The sequence below is a fragment of the Sturnira hondurensis genome, unplaced genomic scaffold (assembly GCF_014824575.4).
Source record: "Sturnira hondurensis isolate 20B ecotype Veracruz unplaced genomic scaffold, ASM1482457v3 Scaffold0011744, whole genome shotgun sequence".
Taxonomy (NCBI): Eukaryota; Metazoa; Chordata; class Mammalia; order Chiroptera; family Phyllostomidae; genus Sturnira; species Sturnira hondurensis.
The window spans coordinates 1,237,327-1,258,866 of record NW_028084375.1 but is presented as its reverse complement, the minus strand read 5'-3'; the positions used below and the strand labels follow the sequence as shown (position 1 = coordinate 1,258,866).

The window sequence follows — 21,540 nt, the reverse complement described above, 5'->3', positions numbered from 1 at the left end:
CGTAGGGAAGGGGGAAACATTGTTTATAAACTGATTTCCCTTCACTTTATTAAATGTTCCACTTCTGTACATTTTAAAGATGAACGATTTACAAGCCTGTGCAGGTTGCCTCCTTGGCTCATAGGAAGGAAATGTTGCTCAAAGACTCAGGATGGAGAGAAGAATGGTGTCGCAGTGGGAGAGATGGACTTAAGATTTTTGCTCCTTTTCTCTGTTACAGTACAATTCAGTTTATAACCATGAGTACATACAATTTTTTAAAAACCCCTCATGCAAATTGTAGAAAAAAATTTTTCTTGAAGCTGGCAGTGAAAAATAAACATTCATGTCTTTTTCTTTGTGCACACCCCCATGTATTTCTTCAAGTCAGATTCTTCTCTAAGCATTAAGAGAAATAGGAGAAAGCCACAGGGTAAGCAGGATTTCAACAAGTGGTATTTTCTTCTTAAAGTTCAACATTTAACTTCTTGCACAATTAGCTCCTGGCTGTAGGACTTGTAGTCTCTTGAAGAGGCAGGCTGTCCACTTAAAAGGAAGTTCAACAAAGCAGGGACGGACCCTGGGGCTCTGCAGGATTAAGACCCCCACACTGGGAATGGCTTCCACCCTAAGACTGTGATCACCTCAATACCTTCTGCTTGTTAATGACACGTGTGATCCTTTGTCCAGAGTGATGGTGTGAGAAAAGGAAAAGGGCCAAGGATCATAAGCGCAAAGAATATTTTCTTGTATTTTTGTTGAAGGGAGGGTGATGAGGAAAAAATCTGTTCACCATTCTGGATGATTAAAGGTGGTTTCATGCATTTTTAAAGCCACAATTTTATACTGGGTTGCTGTAGAAACCAACTTCTCTGGAGAGGGAAGGTAAGGAGAAGGAAGAGAGAGGTCAGTGGGATGTTTTTTCCATTTTCATTTTTATATAAAAGTGTTAAGACCACAATGAAAAAAGTTTTTCTCCATATATATAATAAACCAGTTTGTGAGCTACATATTTCTCTCCCATCTTCAGAAATATCCTCACATTGACAATGGTCGGATAGCATCATGCCCAAAGACAGTGGCCACACAGTGAAACAAACAAACCCAGATGTACTATGACACAATTGAGGTAAAAGGGGAAACAAAAATATTTAACATTTGTCCACGAAAGATTTTTTTTCTTTTCTTGATTTTGTCAGAAAAATACCAAACACAGTGATTTAAAATTTAAAAAAAAGTCACAAAAACCTGTTTTTAGCATAAGTGAATGACAGCTCTTCGGCTCAGACATGATCACTATTGGTTTTCCTAATAATCCACAAATCCACAGGGAAGTATAAGTCAACATCAGGGGCCAGTGCTGGCATAAAATTAAAAAATATAAACCAAATACTCCACCTGGTATATCCCCTTTTCCCTAACCCCTCTACCCTCCCTCACTCTCCCTGCCCCACCCCTCACGACCCCAACACTCAAATCTCCATCAGATCTAGGTCAGCTTCTTCAAAGCCATAGAATGACTCGGTCTCGCTTTCACCCTCAAAGAGCTGGTGAAGGCTTTCAGGCTCAGTTGTCTCTTCAGGAGATGACCTGGGTCGTGGAGTAGAGGCCGAGTGCTCCTCAGACTGTTCCCCACTCAGCTTCAGTTGCTCCTCCAGGGAGGCAATTAGCTCCTCCTGCATGTCAGCATTTCTTGTAGGTGAGTTTATGTTGCCATCAGGACCAGGCAGAACACTAGCCACGAGGAAGGACCTCTGAACCAGCTCTGGACTGTCCCCAATGACAGCCAACACCTCAGCCAGCCAGACCACCACCAGTTGCAGCAAGACATCAGAATCACACGCACTATCTGCCATTTCCCGAGCCTGCTCCTTCCACTTTTTGTGCAGGAAGTTCTTGACCGTTCGTTTGATGCACACGTCCAACGGCTGAATTTTGGAGCTACAGCCTGCTGGGACCACTGCAGGCAAAGTGCTAGAGGCACTAAGCATAGCCAGCACCTCTTCTGACAAGTGGGTGCGATGACAGTCCATCACAAGCATGCCTTTGCCGCGCTGGCAAGCGGTGTGCTTCTGCCACACTCGAGTTGACCACAGTTCCATGATCTCATCATCACTGTAGCCACTTTCCTTTGCCTCCAGCAATATAGAGTCTGGCAAATTAGAAGGCTGATCCATTTGTCCCCGGTAGAAAACCAGGGTCGGGAGGACAGTGCCATCTGCCAGAATGGCCAGCACCACATCACACCAAGGTTCCCCCGTGCCCACTGTCTGCAGGGCATTCTCCTTTCGGTCATCACTGCTTAACACCTCTGTGTCCAGAAACAAGGAGACCTCGTCAATGGCCACAATCATAGACAAGGGTAAGTCCTGGTTATGAATCTGCCGCTGTACAAATTCAATGAAGAGTCCTGCATTCTCGGCCACATCCTTAGGTAGGGTGTGGGCCACAGCACGCCGGGCATGGGGAGTCAGGTGGTGCCGCAGCATGAAACGCACAGCCCACTCATAAGAGATCTTAAACCCTCCCTCCAAAGAACGTCCTATTTTGGTGGCCTTCTGGAACAAGGTCTCTTCATTTACAGGTAGCTGTTGCTCTCGTTGGGTAAGCACCCACTCAGCCAGTTTCTCTTCTGCCTCGAAGCTCAGATATTTGCCCTCCAGATTCTCCCCCTGGGAGGCCTGGAAGCGACGAAGCCAACGGCGAATGCGTCGCTGGGGGTTTCGGAAGTGTTCAGCTGCCTGTTCTGTATTACAGCAGAGGGCAAACAGTACCACACGAAGTTTCTTCACAGACAGCTGCTCCTTCTTGCCAATTGCACTGCTACTCCCACCCCCTGAGGCTGCCTCAGGTTCCTGGGTGACTGGGCTCCCTTCATCCTGGTCATCAACATTCAGACATTCAGCGCCCCCTGTAGCCAAGGGTGGGAGGGCCAATGGCTCTGGGTGAGTGGGGGTTGGTGGTGGGGTTGCAGTTGAAGCTGGTGACGGGAGTGCCTGGGCCATGGGCGTTGGTAGCTCTTCAGGCTCAGGTGGGGTGGCCCCCACAGATTTCACAGTGGCAGCTTTATTAGAGGGGAAGGACGGAGGAGGGTACATATTCTTCAAGTTCCGGTCATGCACTCTGTCACGAGGCTGGCCATGCCTAAAGGGTTAGCAAAGAGAAAAAGAAAAACCTCAGTTAAACCAGAAAAACAAAGTAACAGTAATAATAATAATAATAATAACAAAAATAAAAAGAAACCAAACACACTGCAAAATAAGAAATTAAACCATAAAGTGAGTTGCTGTTACCTTGAGTGAGATGTCCAAGTGAGTGCTATGGAAAATGAGACAAAAAAAAGTTAATTCAGTGAAGAAACAAGCTTCTAAAGACAACGTCTTGAGATTTCAACCAAAAAAGGAAACCTACTACCAACTAAAATCTTATATAATTTCAGGTTAGAATGCTTTCAGTGTTGTGAAACACATCAAAACAGTGAGGAGTTACTCCTGGTATGGATGCTTCTGACTTATGTAACATCACCTGTATCCTTATGTTTTTCTTGTCCTGCTAACCCCAGATCTCTCCTACTTACCTCGCGGCAGAATGCTGCTGGATCTGTGAGAGGGGTTGAATACCAAATGCTTGGCCATGGCATCTCCCACAGAGGTAATAAAGGTACAGGAAGTGCAGGCCAGCTTGATCCCACTAAGAAAGAGCAAAGAGTACAGAAGTCAAATACAGCAGTGAACTACAGAGAATTAAGCTTTGAGGCCTTAATAAAGGAGTGTCTTTTCTTGTCTTTCCCAAATTAATTCACATACCCACCCTCCCCCAAACAGTTCAAAGGATCTAAGGTAACAACGTGAAAAATTCAGAGACCACCGATTAGTTTTTCCTTACCTCACAGAATTTTTAAACAAAGCCAAATACTTGGGGCTCTTCCGTGGAACATGATTGCTGAGAAAGACAAAGAATAAGTGGTATGAGTTACAGGGTTCTGTTGGCTGATCTAGAGATCACCAGCCACTGACTATGACCCAATAAAAGAGACACCTAGTCAATCCACCCAAACCATAACTCATGCCAGTTTTCCTACAACATAACGAGTTCCATTAATATGCATATGAACCACAGTGAGGGAGAGGGATCTATGAAAATGCACACTGCAAATGAGAAGGCCTGGGGGGGAGGGACAGAGGCTGAAGTTCTAAGAAGCTTCCATGTACTGCTGTTCATCCTTGAACCACACTTTGAGTAGAAGATTCCACAAAATCAGAACACAGCCCATCAAAGGCAAATGAACATAGGCTGGCCTCTTACTCTGCTCAGAGAGATGAACGAAACAGCTCTAAGAGTTGAAAGAGAAAACATACTATAAACTGGGGAGAGCATAAAAAGAGTTCTGGAGAATCTCAACTCCCAGATAGAAAGAGTGGTTCAATCGTGACTTACTTGATCATGTGGTTGGCATAGGCTCGAGAACAGCAGGTGCTATAGCGACACAGAGAGCAGTGAACGTAAGTAGGAAAATGATTGGGGAAATCTGGGATCTCAAAGCTGCACTCCAGGCATGTCTGCCGGCCCATGACACTCCTGTCAAGAAACAAGAAAAGATTTACTTAACTGCCCGTGGGCTCCCCAAACTGTAGGGAGGTTAGACAACAGATCCTGCTAAAAGGCTACAAGATGAGCAATGGCCGGTGTGGTTCACTTGGTTGGAGCATCATTCTGTAAACCAAAAGGTCATGGGTTCAATTCGTAATCAGGGCACATGCCTAGGTTGCAGGTTCAGTCCCCAGCTGGGACACAAACAAAAGGCAACTGATTGATGTTTCCCTCTCACATCAATGTTTCTTCCCTCTCAGCCTCCCTCCCTTTCCTTTTCTCTAAAAGCATGTCCTCAAGTGAGAACCAAAAAACGGGAGTGACCAGATTACACTGGTAGAAGGAATAGTCATGCCCACCAAGCCCCTGGCCTCTAGAAGAAGGCACTGACATTTTCCTAACAGCTCTCTTCTGGATGTTACGTTGAACAGGGGGATAAAGGAAGACTGGCAGAGGGTCTGTTGACGAGGTCAGTGGTCCTGCCTCCTGCAAGGTGCTGGGAGGTGCTTCACTGGAGGCGATCGGAACAGTTCGTGGCTGCCCTCGGGAAGCCCGGATTGTCACCTGTGGGTCAAGGGAAGAAACAATTAGACACCAGATACTGAAAACCTCTACTGCTCTCCTGAGTCTGCAAAGGAAATGCTGAGAAACCCTTTACCTTGGTGCCTGGTTTCAAACCTTCCAGCTGCTTGGGTTTACGAAAAGTTTTATGGTGCTGAAGCTTGTGTTCAATTTTGTCCTTGGCAAAGAGAAACTGTAGCCGACATTTGTTGCAATGATAAACGTTCCTCTTCTGAAGGGGGGAAAAAAAGAGAATCTTTTTCTTCCCTGAGGAGAAGGTAGATCAGTGCCAACCATACCATTCTTCCCATCTTTCTGTTGATAATTTCAGAGTAAGAAAATACATAACAAAACAGCAAAAATCTCCCACTGAGATTCATCACCTCCCAGTCTCCAAATAAAGGTAAACTTAAAGCCAGGAATGACTAGGTCCTCAAATCATCTCTTCCTGACTTGCTTTAGTAATTTGGATTCAGAGATTCAAGCTTTACTTGCTCAAATTTATTTTATCTTTACAAGGCAGACAGTGCTATCTACTTCTGGAAATTGTTCTTTGGTATTTTTTAAATGCAATAAAATGTACAAAGTAAAAATAAATCATACTTTTTATCCTGTACACCTTCATATTGTAAGTTTGTCTTCAACTCTGATCTCCAGTACCTTTCCTTAAAAACTTGTTACCAGTTCTTGGGTTCCTCTCATGGGCAGTCTATGCACATACCCATGTTATGAACCTATATCTCTCCATCATCACCTCCCTGCTTCTCCTTTCTTTGACAACAGAAACGATATCACTTTTCACATCTTGCTCTTTTTCCTCTTAACACCATCAATCTACACAGATATGCTACCATGTGAGACAGACCATTTTGAGGATTCAGGCTGCTGTGTATTAAAGTCCTTCAACAAAAGGATGCATGCCTACAATTTCCTTCCCTAGGATAGGAGGCTGTATAGTCTCAGCTGAGTTGCAAGTGACCAATCTCCATGCTGCTCCTTGAAAACAAATCTGTAGTGGATTTCAGCAGTCACTACTGTGCAATGGCTGTGTGAGTCCAAGAGGGTGTTTACAAGCGACAGCGTGGACATTCTGCGCAACGTGAACATTAAGCATAGGTGCACCCATCTTGTTCTCCATTTTGTGCCCTCTGTGTACCTTCACTCTCCTCTAGCGCCTCCCTTCTCGTGGCGTTTTTCAGCAAAGTCACATGTCTTCCATCTTAAAAACACACACAGTAACAAATTCTCCCTATCTCTTCCCCTGCATCCACCTCCCTCAGTCCTTGCCTTCCTAAGCAAACTTCTGTGAAGAAGTTGTCTCCATCTCCTCAGCTCTCACTCATTTGTCCTGCTGAAATCTGACTTCCACCTTACTAACCAACAAAACAGCTCCAGTTGCAGGTCAGCCTCAAAGTTTCCCTTCTGCTTGATAGCTTCCTGCAACATTTGATCAAAACCTTTTCTTCAAAATATACTTTCTCCTCCCAGGTTCCTTGACACCAAGAATCTTCTGGTTTTCCTTCTTGCGGATCGATGGCCCAGGCTTGCGCGGATCAGGACTTTGAGGGCCCTAAACCTTCGTTTTATTCTCAGTGATAGGCGTGGTGGTTGGGATGAGCTTAAAGGTCCAAAATCCACTGAATTTGCAGAATGATGACCACCAGGTACCTTTTCCACAACCCAGGCTTTCCTCACAGGTCTGCACACCCAACTACCAGTTTAACAGACAACTACATGATGTCACAGATACTGCTAACTTAGGATACGCAAATTTATATCCTTTCCCCAATTTTACTTTCTCTAGTAAATAGACCCACTGTTCATTCAATTGCCCAAGACAGATTCTTAAGCACCATTCTCACCTTGCTACTCCCTTACTACCATCCCTAAAATCATAAACATCACTTACCTTGTCAATATTTTTCAACTCTATCTTCTTTTTCTTCATTTCAAAAGCCAATAGCCACTATCGTCTCTGACCTAAACTGAAAAAGCCTTTGGCTAGTCTCCCTACATCTAGTGTTAATCCTCTTCAACCTACTCTCCTTCATGCAGCCAGTGTAATCGTAACTAAAAACAAATTTGAACACATCACTCCAGGACTTAAAAACCCCTTTAATGGCTTCCCAATGACTTATCATAATGTTGAATTGCCTTTTCCTGGCTTACAAGATTCGCCATGAACTGTTCTCTACCTGCCAACCTCCCCCTCAACCCTACACTTCACAATGAACTTCTTTCAGTTCCCTGAACTTCCACACTCTTGCTCTGAGCCTTCAAGCACATTGTTTTACTCCACTTCACTTGGCTCATCCTTACTCATCCCTTCAGGTCTTGAACACTCCTCTTCCTGGAAGCCTTAGTAGGCTCCCCGAATAGGTACATGCTTTTCTATGTTCTGTATTTCCCCCAACACAACATCCTTCATGCTTTATCGTACTGTGTAATTGTCTTGTCTGCCAATAAATCTCTTAGCACCTAAGCCTAGTGCAATGTATATAATCAAAATGCAGTGCACTTTTAAAATACACGTACAGGGTCCAGCAGAAGTAATGCCTGCCTGAGTGTAGCTGTTAGGGTAATACCATGAGTGTAATAATTTATAGTTTTAATTTGAACATTTCACCTAATGGTGTGTTTGAGTGTGACAGTGTGAAGTTACAGAATTACATGCTTATGCTTTTGTAATAAAAGATTTTGTAATACAAAAGGGGCATTATTTGTGCCAGACCCTGTATACTCTTCTCTACCAAAATTATTTCCCTAGCTCGGCCCTGGTCCCAGCATTCATAAGTTTAAAAAATAAGAATACAGTAACTGCTTAGTGCCTGGTACCTGGTGCCTCATGTAATGCTGTTGGAATGCGTTGCCATTTTTGAAGACCTTTAGGCAGTACGGGCACAGCAGATGCCGCGTATCCTCATGGATCATCCGGAAATGGACATCTACCTCAGAGTAGAGTGAGGAGCGATACTGACATACCTGAGTCACATAAGAGGGAGAGAAAGCTCAGACTGAGCAAACAACTGAGGCCTCAAAAAGGAGATAGCAACAAAAATATTAAAATATAAAAATAAAAGTTCTTAAATATATATATCAAATCACCTTTCTGACTTTGTAATATAGGGCTACATTTGTGATAAATTCTGCTGTGAATTAAGATAAAAATAGGAAAGAATAGAAAAGTCTGAGAACAATTCATGTTTTCTGGATAAGAAGATGAGAGTAACAAAGTTTTCTCTGTCCATCTCCAAAGGGCAAGTAAGTTCAGGACACAGACACTCACTCGGTACATGTGTCTGCAACTTCACGTTTTTATCCTACATGGAGAATTCTAAAAACAGGACCCATGTTCACTATTTCTTCTGTATCTCCTCAGTGCTCCTAAAACTGTGTGTGTGGTAGGTGTTCAACAATAGTCACGAGTGGATTCTTTGTGTTCAGCCTGAGAGCAAAACAGCTAAAGCTCTCTAGAGAAAAAGGCAATACCTGGCAAACATAAGGCATCTCTCCAGGCTTATGAGTATCCTTCATGTGCTGGAGAAACAGTGGCTCACTCTCAAATGCCCACTCACAGATCTTGCACTTGGCTGTAAGAAGAAAAGTGATCAGTATACCCACCTGAAAATAAGACTGAGGTCCCGCTGACTCATTGTACTTTCTGAGTTCCATATCTTCACTTTCCATAGTTAAAAAATCATTTAGTCTCTTTCTTTAAAATGGTTCTGTCTTTATATCTCTGTCGCTGATAAGAACTAACCCTGTCTCTAGCTCAGACTTCTTACCAAAGCCCCATTCTAGATTTTGAATTATCCACAAGGCCAGTGGATAATTTTAATTGGACAGTCTACCATCAATTATAACTCAAAGCAGCAACATCCTGCTTCCCATCGTTTCCATTCTCACTACCCCACCTCTTCCTAAACTCCAAACTTGGGCACTACCTCTGAATCCATAGCCCTGTGTTCAGTCACCACGATTTCAAAAGGCATCTAGGAAGTGTCACTTCTCCAATCTCACAGGCAAAATCCTGACACAAGCCCACACAATTTCCTTCTGCTAATCAGGCGAATTTCAACTCCTATTTTGCCAATAAATACAATATTTATTTTTCCATGTCATTACCAAATCTATCCTTTCAAAACACTCCATCACTTCATTCTTTTGTTCAAGGATAAACAATGATTATCTCATATTAATAATTCAATAAGCATACTGAACAACTTAAATGAATTCCAATAAGAATCTGTCATTAAAAAACTGAGAATTATGAAGTTCTTGCCTTATTAGGAGTTATTGTGTTATGACAGTGCTAACAAATTTGAGGTAACAATTCTGAAACTGCCCATTTTGTCAACTGCAGCCCTTAAGGTTGCAATTCTGAATTTTTGCTAAAAATTTTAATTGCTCCATATTTTGAATTATAGAAGCAAAATATAGGTGGTTATTTATATTTTTCTTATTGTTACTGAAATTATTTCCAAGTTTTTGCAAGTACAGAAACTATCAATTTGAAGACTGAAGCATTCACTGGACAACGTCCAACTCCGGTCCCCATCCTCCCACCAAAAGATGGGTGAAGTTAATTCTTTAAAGTAAAACAAACATGCAGAAAAGTCCAGGGGTTTTCATCTGAGATCCAGGAAAGAGGTCTCAGGAAATCTAAGTATCCTCTGAAATTATTTGCAAAAGAGGAAAATAGTCTATTTTTCTAGAAAGAAGATTCACAAGTTTTATGTTTATTCTCAGACGGGTCTGCCCCCCATATAGAACCACTGCCTGAAGGTAGGTGCTACAGGGACAGATACATACAAAAATAAAACACTCTGCACTTAGAGGAAGGAGGAAAAGCTGTAAGCTACGTAAACCGAACCTTAAAAGAAGAATGGGAGTTTGCAGGCAGAGCAGCCAAGAGAAGAACAGGAGCAACGATGAGGTAGAGAATGACATGTATGGGACACATTTGCTAGGGGCATGACATTATTTTCTCCTGTTTTGTCCACCTTACCTCTTCATTCTATTTGCTCAACTTCTTTATTTTTTTCTTTTCTAGAAAAACTTGAAGCATTGGTGTTTTGCAACCTCTTGCCCAACCCTTTCTTACTCTATATGCTTTCCCAAGGCAATTTCCTCCAACCTTGAAGGCTTTCCTACAACCTACACATCAGCTCTATTGTTACAGCTGTCACACAACATCCATAATAATAACATCAAGCAATTTCTAATCACAAATACCAAGCTAAGATTTATATGTATTATCTTGTATCAAGAAAATCAGTGAGGTAGGCACCTACGACATCAGTGGTTTTAAGAGATCTCTAGTAACCTTTCACATCTGTTCGACAGGGGAAGAAGCTGGTATGGAAAATATCCGAGAGGGAGAACTGATTTTCCAAAGTGACTACCTTAACACTGTCCCTCCCCAGCATCACTCACCTCACCATCTTAACACCTAACTGGTCTTTTACTTTGAGAGAATAGGTATCAACTACTAAAAGTGTCTGCTTTCTATTTTTCAAATTAGGGAAGGATAGAGTCCTTATGCTCTTCCTAAGGCTCATCCAACCTCATCACTCCATGTGTTGCAAGATTTCATCAAGCAATTAAGTCTTTTTTTCTATACAGTATCCTCCAGACACCTAAACTCAGTTATTAAGACCCCTGAAGCATTTCCTCCTCAACCCCACCTCTTCCTCAGTTTACTGCCCTTGAACAGTATGAAGAAAAACACAATGCTATTCAGATTACATTGCCACTCTAATTAAATATATTTAATCCACTGATGTTTTGGGGACAATTCAGAAAATTTTAAAAAAGGACTAGATATTAGAAAATAATTTATGATTAACTCTGTTAGGTCTTGACAAAGGTACTCTGGTTATTTAGAGAAAAATATCATCTTTAGAGACATACTGAAGTATTTAGGAACAAAATATAATTATATCTAAAATTTAATTTAAAAACACCACAAAGTAAAAATAAAATATTTTTTCCTAAAAGTCAGAGATACCGAGTAGTAAGCCAACAGAAAAAGACTGACGAGGTTCTGTATTATTTCCGCTTTCCATGAAGGAAAAACTTCCACTTATCCTTCCTGCGTACAATCCATGCATACACAAACAGACTAACAAAAACCCATAGATTCTGTATGAAAATGAGTTAGATATTTTCACTGGAGGTGCAAATGGGTTTTCTGGGCTTCCTATCACTGACAGGAGGAATTTGGGGTCCTAACCTGGACCAAATTGGCTACTCTGCCACTACAACACAGTGAAATGATGGTTAATTTCAATATCCACTCTACTCTTAAATGATTAGTCTAAAGTTTCATTGTCCAATATGGTAACCACCAGTGACATGTGCCTTGGGGACACCTAAAATGTGGTAGGCCCAAACTGAGATTTGCTGTGAGTGTAATATATATACCCGAATTTTTTAAATCTATTTTTCACTTAAACTTTTAAAAGTTTAAGTAGCCTTGGTATACAATATTAGTTTCGGGTGTACAATATAGTGATCCAACATTTTCATGCAGTTATCACAACATTAAAAATGTTTTTTAAGGGAAAAAGTTAACTATCTCATTAATTTTAGAATTGTGAACAGATGCTCCAGTAACTACACTTTGCATGAGTTAAATACAATATACCATTAAAATTAATTTCATCTTTTCAAAACCCTATTTTAAATAATTACTAAAAATTTTAAAGTACATGTGTAGCTCGCTTTCTACTTCGTTGACCAGTGATGGTCTGAGCCACTCATAGCAATCCCATTCCGCACGCAAGTATGACCAAGGCCAAGGAGATACAAAGGGAGAGAAATTCTGCCTGGTAAGAAACAGATTCAGAAAAGACACCGGAATGTATGGTCTCCTGTTCATCTGCATGACTCTGGGTCTGAACATAACACCTGAGACTAACACAGCCAGAGACCAGAGAAATGCTGAGAGGCAGTACACTCAAGTTCTGGGCTTGAAGCCCTTTCAGTTAAATGACAAAATAGATGTCCTTATTATTTAATTATTTTAGTCGAGGTTTTTAATTTGCAGCAAAAGCATCAAAATCACAGGCAGATTTCTGGTCTTTACACCTCTGCTCACGTTTTTTTCATCACCTAAAAACTTTTCTTATTACTTACCATCAATCTAAACCCTTCTTGTATTTAAAGATCCTAAAAAGTTAAACATGACTTTCTGTGACATCTCGCCACAAGGACCTTACTCCTTCTCTGAACTATTTCACCTACTCTTGGTGAAACATACACACTTAGGTTTTAATGTACTGTGTTGTTCTCACATTTTCCTATATTTACATAACTTTTGTGTCTTGAACTAGAAATCCCCTGAAGCACACAGGATATATTGTAGAAGACTGGGCTCAAAGTCTCACAATGTCACCTTACTGAGGTGTATGGTCTTAAGTAAATGACTTAATTTTTAAAAAGCACTGCCTCAATTTTTAAGGTACTTTATAATAAATATTGTCTTCTATTCTACTTAAACATATCAGGGGACTAACTAAAATGGAAATTCGAATATAGATGCTCCTCCTATAAAAGGATCTAGGTGATAAATCCACTACATGTATCTCTCTCCAGTGGTTCTGAACCAAAGCCCTCATAATTCAGGATCTAGCACTGAACTCATTCATGTTGAACAGAACATAAGTCAGGCTTAAAAGAAAATAGGGTCTGACTTAAAAGAAAACAGGGTCCTGGCTGGTATAGCTCAGTGGATTGAACGGGGACCTGCAAACCTCATGATCGCGGTTTGATTCCCAGTCAGGGCACATGCCTGGGTTGCCGGCCAGTTCCCAGCAGGGGAGGCACGAGAGGCTCCCTCTCTCCTTCCCTTCCCCTCTAAAGATTAATAAAATCTCAAGAAAAAGAAAAAAAAAGAAAAAAGGGCAAGTGAAGCAAGGAACTGACTTATGAATCCACAAAGAACTTCCTCTACACTGTTACCCACATATAAATACAACCAACACCCTCTAGGACCATTTAATGATAAAGAGCTAAGTACATTCTTAGAGTTTAAGAGTTTCCAAACTTACTAGTCGATTCATAGGGACTATGAACATTTTCTAAGTGGCACTGGAGCTGGAAGGGAGTGGAAAACTGGCGATAACAGTGTTGGCAGATAGTATGACCATCCACTTCACCATTCTGCTGATCGAGTTCTACGTGGTGTTTCATATGGTTCATGAATCTGTAGTACAGCACAAAGGGAAAATACAAAAAAAACAGAGAAAAACCAGTAGCCTTGGAGACATATAACTGCAGAATCACAGAACAGACATTACCTACTCCCCTTTCTCTACTTCCTCTGGGTGCAGAAAAAGGTTCTTAAAATTAAGACTTCTATGGAAGGACATATACTGGTCTCCCTTACTCTATTCAGTCATATTTTATTTATTACCACAATTTCACCTTCTGCAATACTACCTATTGATTTAATGATAATCTTTAGCCAGACGGGACAATAGGACCATTCTCCAAAGAAAGTCTTAAACATAAGAGTATTTCAGTCTTGTCTTGTCTCAGGTAACCTCCAAGGGTCTCTAACAGTCACCAAATGCGCTGGCTGCTGTGGCTCAGTGGGATGAGCACTAGCATGTTTGACTCTCAGTCTAGGGCACAGGCCTGGGTTGTGGGCAAGGTCCCCAGTAGGTGTCATGCGAGAGGCAACCACGCCCTGAGTTTCTCTACCTTTCTCCTTCCCTTTCCCTCTCTAAAAATAAATAAACTCTTTTAAAAACCCCCAAAAACACTTACCGAATGTTGTTTTTTAGCCTTTTTGTACAATGTGGGCATCGGAAAGATGTGGCAACCTTAGGAAAGTTTGTGAGTTGGGCTACTTTGCCACCATCCCGTCCGTAGTAAAAGTCATCTACCAGCATAATGAGCTTGGTCTGGACAGCATCACCCACATTTTCATTTGGCTCTGTTCCTTTGGTAGGTGGTGATAAAGCAGGAACTGGTGTTGAAGAGGGTGTGGAAGCAACAGGAACTGTTTTCTCAGGCGATGAGGGCTTTGCTGCTGAAGGGACACTGGGTTCTGAATCCAGAGACTTTCCTTTCTTCTGGTATTCGACCATTTCTGGACAACAGTACTAGAAAGAAAGAAGACATCTGATCATTCTGGTTATCCTGGGGGCTAGGGTGTGCTAACCCCTCAACCTCCCTGTTCCTAGGTGGTTTCATCCAGCTTTCACCCTCCAGTTTTCTATAGCATTTCCAAGTCTCTCTCTTTTTCTAGTGTATATGTATTTACGGCCATATGTCACTCCAAACAATGTATTTTGTATTTCTCCTTCCGGCTTTATAGCTACCTTAACCACTCACTAGCATAACTTGGTTCTGAGCTCCCTAGCAGGAAGAAGTTCCAATCTTTGCATGTGAACTATTACCAAAAAAAATAAGGTTGGAAGTGGGAAGTGGTTAATAACTCCTGATTCATTAATGACACATAAGCAGAAAATGAACTGAAGCCAACTTGGTTTGAGTTTTGGTTGTTTAAACTGTCCGGTGCAGTTTCAAAATCTACCACAACTAAGAAATTAAGATTGCATAAGTTCTGATGTATTTGAGAGTCTTTAAATATACCCTATGACCTTCCACAGTATGTAACTAGTCCAAACAACAAAGCAACACTTTAAAAAGCTTTCAAGTCATTTTAGGATCCCTGCTTCGCAAGCTCCCAATATGACGTGAGTTATATAATGGTAGCTACTTAAACTGGATCCCCATCATACGTGATATCACTTACACACATATGACCTCGCAAAGCTTCAGTTACACGGAATTGAGCGTTACACCGTGGACATATTTTCCGGCCACCATCTTGGAGATCAAACACAGGAATGGAAGAGGTCACTAGAAGAAGTGAGAAGCATTGATAAGATTAGTAAGATGATATGGGGTATTACTACCGGCCTTTTGGAAAAAGGTTACACAACCTGAGGGACATGCCAAGGCTGGTAGGCAAGCATGAGAGATCGTTATGAAGGACATTCCTTTTACCATTCTTCTTCTTACTCTAGACCAAGGATTAGCAAATTATGACTCGTAGATCAAATCCAGCCAGCTGCCAGTTTCTGTTTGGTCCATGAGCTAAGAAGGGCTTTTACTTTTTGTCTTTGATTATGGTAAAATGTATGTAACATACAATTTATTTCTTAACCAATTTTGAGTGTACAATTAAGTACATTCACAATGTTGTGCAAGCAATCTCCAGAAGTCTTTTCATTTTGCAATAATGAAACTCTATAGTCTTTAAACAACTCTCCATTCCCCATTCATCCTACTCCCTGGCAAACATTATTTTCTACTTTGTCTCTGTGAATCTGACTCCTCTAGTTACCTCACATAAGTAGAATCATACAGTTTTTGTCCTTCTGTTACTGGCTCACTTAACATCATGTCCTCAAGGTTCATGAATGCTGTAGTATGTGTCAGAACTTCCTTTGAAAAACTAAACAATATACCATTATATGTATAAACCACATTTTGTGTATTCATTCATAGGTTGATGGACATTTGAGATGCTTCCACCTCTTGGCTATTATGAATAATAAGATGCAGGTACAAATGTTGGGTCCATGCTTTCAATTCTTTTAGGTGTACACCCAGAAGTGGAACTTCTAGATCATATAGTAATTTTATGTTTTATCTTTTTGTAGTAAATATATCAATAGTAGAAATCATGTTATTTTACATTCCCACCAGCAATGCACAATGGTTTCCAATTTTTCCACATCTTCACCAAAACTTGTTAATTTTGTTTTTTGGATAACAGCCATCCTAACAGGTATGAAGTAGGATCTCATTGTGGTTTTCATTTATATTTCTCTAATTATTAGTGATGTTTAGTGCTGCTTCAGGGTTCAATGGTCATCTGCACAGTTATCTTCTTTGAAGAAAAGTCTAATCAACACCTTTGTCCATTTTTTAAATTGGGTTATTTGTTCCTTTTTTGTTGAGTTGTAGAAGTTCTTTATATATTCTGAATATTAACCCCTTATCAGATACTTGATTTGCAAATATTTTCTCCTATTCAGTAGCTTTCCTTTTTGGTGCTGATGGCATCCTCTGTTGCCCTAAACACTTTGATTTTGATGTAGTTTACTTATCTATTTTTTCTTTGTTGCTTTTGTTTTTGGTATCATATTCAAGAAATCATTGCCAAATCCAACATCGTGAAGAGTTCCCCCTGTGTCTTCTTCTAAGAGTTTTATAGTTTTAGCTCTATGCTTAGGTCTCTGATTTACTGAGTTAATTTTTATATATGGTAAGGGTCCAACTTCTTTTTTTGCTCGTAGATATTCCTTTTTCCCAACACCATTTGTTGCAGGTTTTTACATTTTTACATGGTTGAAACAAAAGCAAAGATGAGTAAGATCTTTGGGCACATGAAAATTATACGAAATTCAAAAATGAGAGTCCATAAATAGTCCTGGTGGAGCACGGCCACGTTCATTCATTTATATACTGCCCGTGTCTGCTTTTGCACTACCATGGGAGAGTTCAGTAGTTGTAACACATACCGTATTGTGCATAAGGCCTAATATATTTGCTGTCTGGTCTCTTGTGGAAAAAAGATTGCTGATCTCTGATCTAGACCCTTGAAAACCCCTATCATCGTAACCTTCTTTACATGAAAACCTCTGTACCAAATCCTCACTTTAAAACCTTGTTCAGAAATCCATCTCCTCCGCGAAGCCATCTTTTGATTGTACCACCTATACCTGATCAATCCATCTCATTAATCTGCAAGTACCATTACAAAATTCTTTGTTGATGATTCAGTTACACTTTTCACAAGTGGCTATCCCCTTTGCTATACTGAAGCTTCTGTGAGAACAGATTGTAGCAACTGTATTCTATTTTATTTCTCTACTTCATAGTATAGAATTCTGATACAACATATATTTATTAATGTTTTTGAATGATTGGCTGCTCAGAGTCCTTCAGGTTATTGTACCTTTCATTGAAGACTCAGGTCCGCTGGTTCTCTGAGAGCCATGGGAAGAGCTGTTGTTGGATACCACCACTGGCCCGGGACTCTGGCCCAGGGAAGGGATGGTGTTAAGGGTATTCACCAGTTTGGCCACTTCATTGCTATTTTCACCTGTAACCCCAGGTCGCTTCACAGTGACAAAGCTGGTAATGCTCACTGCAGGTGGAGAGGGGAAGGAGGGAGCTATGTTGGCCAAGTAATAATCATCTGTTCTCCACCCACCACCCCGCCCCAGCTCTGCCAGCTCCTCTCCCCAAGTCTCACCTAGCTTGGGATTTGAGGTCTGGGTGGCTTGGCCTGGAGGCTGAACAGCTAGTTGTCCCAAGGAGGTCGGCTGTGTGGCAGTGGGAGTAGTGGAAGTGCTGGGAGTGGACTTGGTCTGCTGGGACTGGGACTGCGGGACAGTGCTTCGGATGGTGAGCGTGGCTGGGATGACGGTGGTGAAGGTGTTGGTGGTGGGCCGCACAGGCATTGTGGAGCCTGGCCTCACTGGGGTCATCTGAGAGAACACCTGCGGGACCCCAACTGTTGGCTTAACAAACTGGGTACCTGGGGCTTCAAAAGAAAGACAAAGAAAAGTACCAAATCTCAGTCAATAAGCTCACCTATAATAAATACATTGCTCCTATCTTTACTGAAGTACTGAAATAGGAAAAGATTATTTCCCCAAACTGACTGGTGACCATTATAGGTTACAAAGAATAGCATAGATTCAAATATCTAAGAAAGTAATAGGTATGCGAGCTGATAAAAGAAATTAGCCTAAATAATTAGCCCATAACACATTAAACTGAAGAAAGAAGACTCCCATCAATTCCTCCCAAAACATCTTACCCACTGCTTTTCCATTCTAAAAATATGATAAGGAGGAGTTTGAACTTGAAAGAGAAAGGTCAAACTTGGGAGAGAAAGAATGGGTATAGAGTGGAAGGCAGTGTGGGTAAATACAGGCTGAGAGGGCAGACATGGTCCTGAAAAAAAGCAATCTTTCTCAGAATCCTAAAGGAGTCTTCTGTTCTCTCAAATAAACTCAAACAGAAGACTGAGTGTGCCCTTGCCAGGGTATCCCAAAGACGACTTTCCCGGCTCAGCTACAGACAACTGCACTGACATATATTTAAGAAATATCAGAACAAGATAGGTTAAGTTCAACAGACTAAAGGCCAAAAACATTCCATGGGCTCCAAGAACAACAAAAAAAACTTAAACAGGCTGCAGAAATATCCTTAACAACAACTCAACTAAGATATTCCTTTTTGGCCTGAATTATAGTTAAGTTAGCCACTAAATAAAAAGCTGGGTGGGGGTAAAGCGAAGGAACTACAAGATCTTTAAAAATTATTCTGCAGTTCAGTTTCTTAAAAAAAAAAACTAGTCATCAGCAATATTTATCCTTAAAGGGTATGTCATTTGTTTAATTTATATCCAAAAATATATACTACAAAATTAAATCAAAATAAAGTTTATAACCTCACCATGTATATGAGTAGAATTATAAGCAATATAAAACTTGGGAGTTTGTGTTAATAATAATCCTTCAGGAGAACAAACTTCATAACTGACTAAAACATGAGAAACATAAAACTGAATATTTAAATCCTATTTTACTACTTCATGAAAGGTGGTAAAAAGTAAAAAGAAAAATAAAACCACCAACGCGGCCAAAGGTTAGAAACAGTTTTCAAAAAAAGGGCTTAAATTAATATGATTTTTATATTTTAGATTTCCTTAAATACACTTTTTAAATGACCTATTGAGACAATAAAAACAAATATTCAGAATGCAAGTTTATTCCACATGGAGAGACGTTTTTCCTTACCTGGGACTAGTGTAATTGGTCTAACCGTTTGGCCTTGCTGTACGTTCAGCACAATTCCAACCTGATTCATTGCATTTTGTACAGGCCGGACATTTCTTACAGGAAATCCCTGCATTAAAAAGCAAAATGATCTTTAACATGGAGATCAGCTAACACTAGTAGAGACTGCAATAAGGCCTACATCCAAAAAATTCCCACTCATACCTAATGGTTCCTCTGTCTAGAGTTAAGAGTTTTTAAATGACTGACATGGAGAAATTTAGGAATTTTGGCTAACTTTTCAGTGATAAAATATCAAAACTAAAGAATAAACTTTGGTACATATAAGCAAAAATGAAACCTACTTCCTATCTTAAGAAAAATCTCAGGTTAAAAAAACTCAACCAAAGACTGTCCCCCAAGCTGCTGAAGGCATATAAGGGGAAAAATGACATTATAGTATTCACTAGAGTGATTCAACATACAAACAATTGTAAGAAATTATTCCCAAAGTCCACATCAAAGGCCATAAATCTCTGGCACATTTCTAAGCAAAGAGTTTGTAACTCAGGAAGTCATAGGCAAAGAGAAGCATTTGCCTTTACACCCCACATTCAGCATTAGACTTTCAACTCCAATTCACATTATAGTTCAAATAAGTTATCTTTTCTTCCCTTCCAAATATGTGCCTACATTTCACCAATTTCACACACAGATGTCCAAAAGTAAACATACCCAGTTTTAAGAAAAACAGCAAAGAGCAAGAAGCCTTCAGGGCCAAATGTTAAGGCTTCTGAATCCAAGCTTTCCCACTAACTTCTGCCCAGACCTCAAATCACTTAACAACTCTCTAAGGGGCACGAAGAGGAAATTACCCAGCTGTAAGCTATGTTAGGCTTTCTACAAAAGTCAGCATCAAATTACAAAATAGCAAATGAGAAAGCGAGGTCAAAAGACAGGACTTAGAATCATCTCTAGTGATACTAAAGACTAAGTCAGAGCCCCCAAAGTTTCATGGTTTTTCTCTCCTCTTTACTAGTCCCAGAATTCAGAGTCCTACTCACCTGCGTGGTGATGAATATTGGTTGTGAGGCCACAGGGGAACTAGTCACGTGATTGGCATTCTGCATGACCTGGACAGGCCTGAGTACTGGCTGACTAACCACTGTGCCCAGACCTGGGGCCGGATTCTGGGTTAGGATGAGGGGCTGTCCACCTTGTTGGACCAAAGAATTGCCAGCTAAAGAGTAAAAGGGAGGGAAAAATGATCACAATAGAAAACAAATACATATTTTATAAGAAACATGATCTTAGATAAGAAATGGTGTCCCAGATATCAAAGTATCCAAGACTGTCACTCACCTCAGGTTTAATGTCACCAAACTCACCAAAAATTTAAGCTTCACCCAAATCTACAACTAACAGAAAAACAGGTAGGTAGGGAAGGTCCACTAACATCTCCCCACATATCTTTACTAGGGATGTCTTAACACATTAAGACTCATTATTTAAGTGACCACACATATCTCCCCATACCAAATCAGCAAAACAAAGTAACATTTAAGTTTCTTTTTCTTACAAAGTAACGTTTTTCTAAAACAAAGAAACAAATAAATAATAAACATTTTAACTAGGTAAAATCTATTTTGTCAGAATGTAATCGATTTTGCTGCTAACCCCCCTTAATCTTTTTACATGAGAAATATTCATAAACAAACATTAATTCAGTAAGTACACAGCATTTAAAGAATGGCATCTCTTCTTAGTAAGTCAAATCTTAGCCCTGGCAGGTGTGGTTCAGTGGATTGAGCTCCAGCCTACAAAGCAAAGGGTTGCCGGTTCGATTCCCAGTCAGGGCACATACCTGGCTAGCAAGCCAGGTCCCCACTAGGGGGGTTGTGAGAGGCAACCACACATTGATGTTTCTCTCCCTTCTCCCTCTCTTCCCCTCTCCATAAATAAATAAATAAAGACTGAAGTCAAATCTCAGAAATGAAAAACACTCTCAACAACTATGGTCTTTCAGGAATGGGAACACAGAGATGGACAGGCTATCTTCTTTCTCTTTATGTCATCAAGACTGATAAAGAAAAGACTTGGTCAAAAACTAAACAACCCAAAGTAAAAATGGTATGACTTGAGAAGATAACAGTTCATTTGTGAATAAATATTAATAAATAAATACCAATAAAGTGGGCTGCTGCTGAAATATTTTAATTCTTTTTCATCTGTGAGGAAAAAATGTTTTTCTCTATGTCTTGTGTGGCTAAAAAGTCCTCAATACTACATTTCCTAATTTACAAATATTCCAAAACCAGCTAGAAAATTTCAGGGAGCCAATGTACCTAAATCAAAAATTAAAGCAAAATCCTGCCTCAATATTCTGCCTCAAATCAGCAGAATGAGATGGACTCCTCTGAACTCTACGTTCCACTAGACACATGGAATCACTGCAGTTACAAAGCAAGCCCGGCAGACTGGGCATGCAGGTGCCTATTAACGGGCTGACAGCAGCTGGGCCCATATTCTCTCAGAAACTGAGAGCCTATCAGTGGACTAGACACTGACTATTAGTAGGCCACCAGACTAGTGA

General features: G+C 40.6%; 1 protein-coding gene across 7 annotated transcripts in view; it reads right to left on the bottom strand.

Annotated features, from left to right (window-relative positions):
• Positions 1 to 210: 210 nt before the first annotated feature.
• Positions 211 to 21,540, bottom strand: part of POGZ (pogo transposable element derived with ZNF domain) — a 47,326-nt gene continuing 25,996 nt past the window's right edge. For 2 of the 7 annotated variants that reach the window (XM_037060378.1, XM_037060380.1), the window contains 16 exons: positions 20,012 to 20,187; positions 18,969 to 19,077; positions 17,414 to 17,704; positions 17,114 to 17,332; positions 14,900 to 15,006; positions 13,906 to 14,243; positions 13,185 to 13,339; positions 8,620 to 8,720; positions 7,966 to 8,112; positions 5,228 to 5,362; positions 4,961 to 5,133; positions 4,417 to 4,557; positions 3,865 to 3,921; positions 3,557 to 3,669; positions 3,273 to 3,297; positions 211 to 3,123 (listed from right to left, as the gene is read on the bottom strand). In XM_037060378.1, the coding sequence (XP_036916273.1) occupies positions 1,452 to 3,123; positions 3,273 to 3,297; positions 3,557 to 3,669; positions 3,865 to 3,921; positions 4,417 to 4,557; positions 4,961 to 5,133; positions 5,228 to 5,362; positions 7,966 to 8,112; positions 8,620 to 8,720; positions 13,185 to 13,339; positions 13,906 to 14,243; positions 14,900 to 15,006; positions 17,114 to 17,332; positions 17,414 to 17,704; positions 18,969 to 19,077; positions 20,012 to 20,187 (3,959 nt within the window). In that variant the 3' untranslated portion in view covers positions 211 to 1,451. Of the gene's footprint in view, positions 3,124 to 3,272; positions 3,298 to 3,556; positions 3,670 to 3,864; positions 3,922 to 4,416; positions 4,558 to 4,960; positions 5,134 to 5,227; positions 5,363 to 7,965; positions 8,113 to 8,619; positions 8,721 to 13,184; positions 13,340 to 13,905; positions 14,244 to 14,899; positions 15,007 to 17,113; positions 17,333 to 17,413; positions 17,705 to 18,968; positions 19,078 to 20,011; positions 20,188 to 20,309; positions 20,366 to 21,540 lie in introns of all 7 variants that reach the window. The other 5 variants (XM_037060379.1, XM_037060381.1, XM_037060382.1 and 2 more) reach the window with 3 other exon arrangements.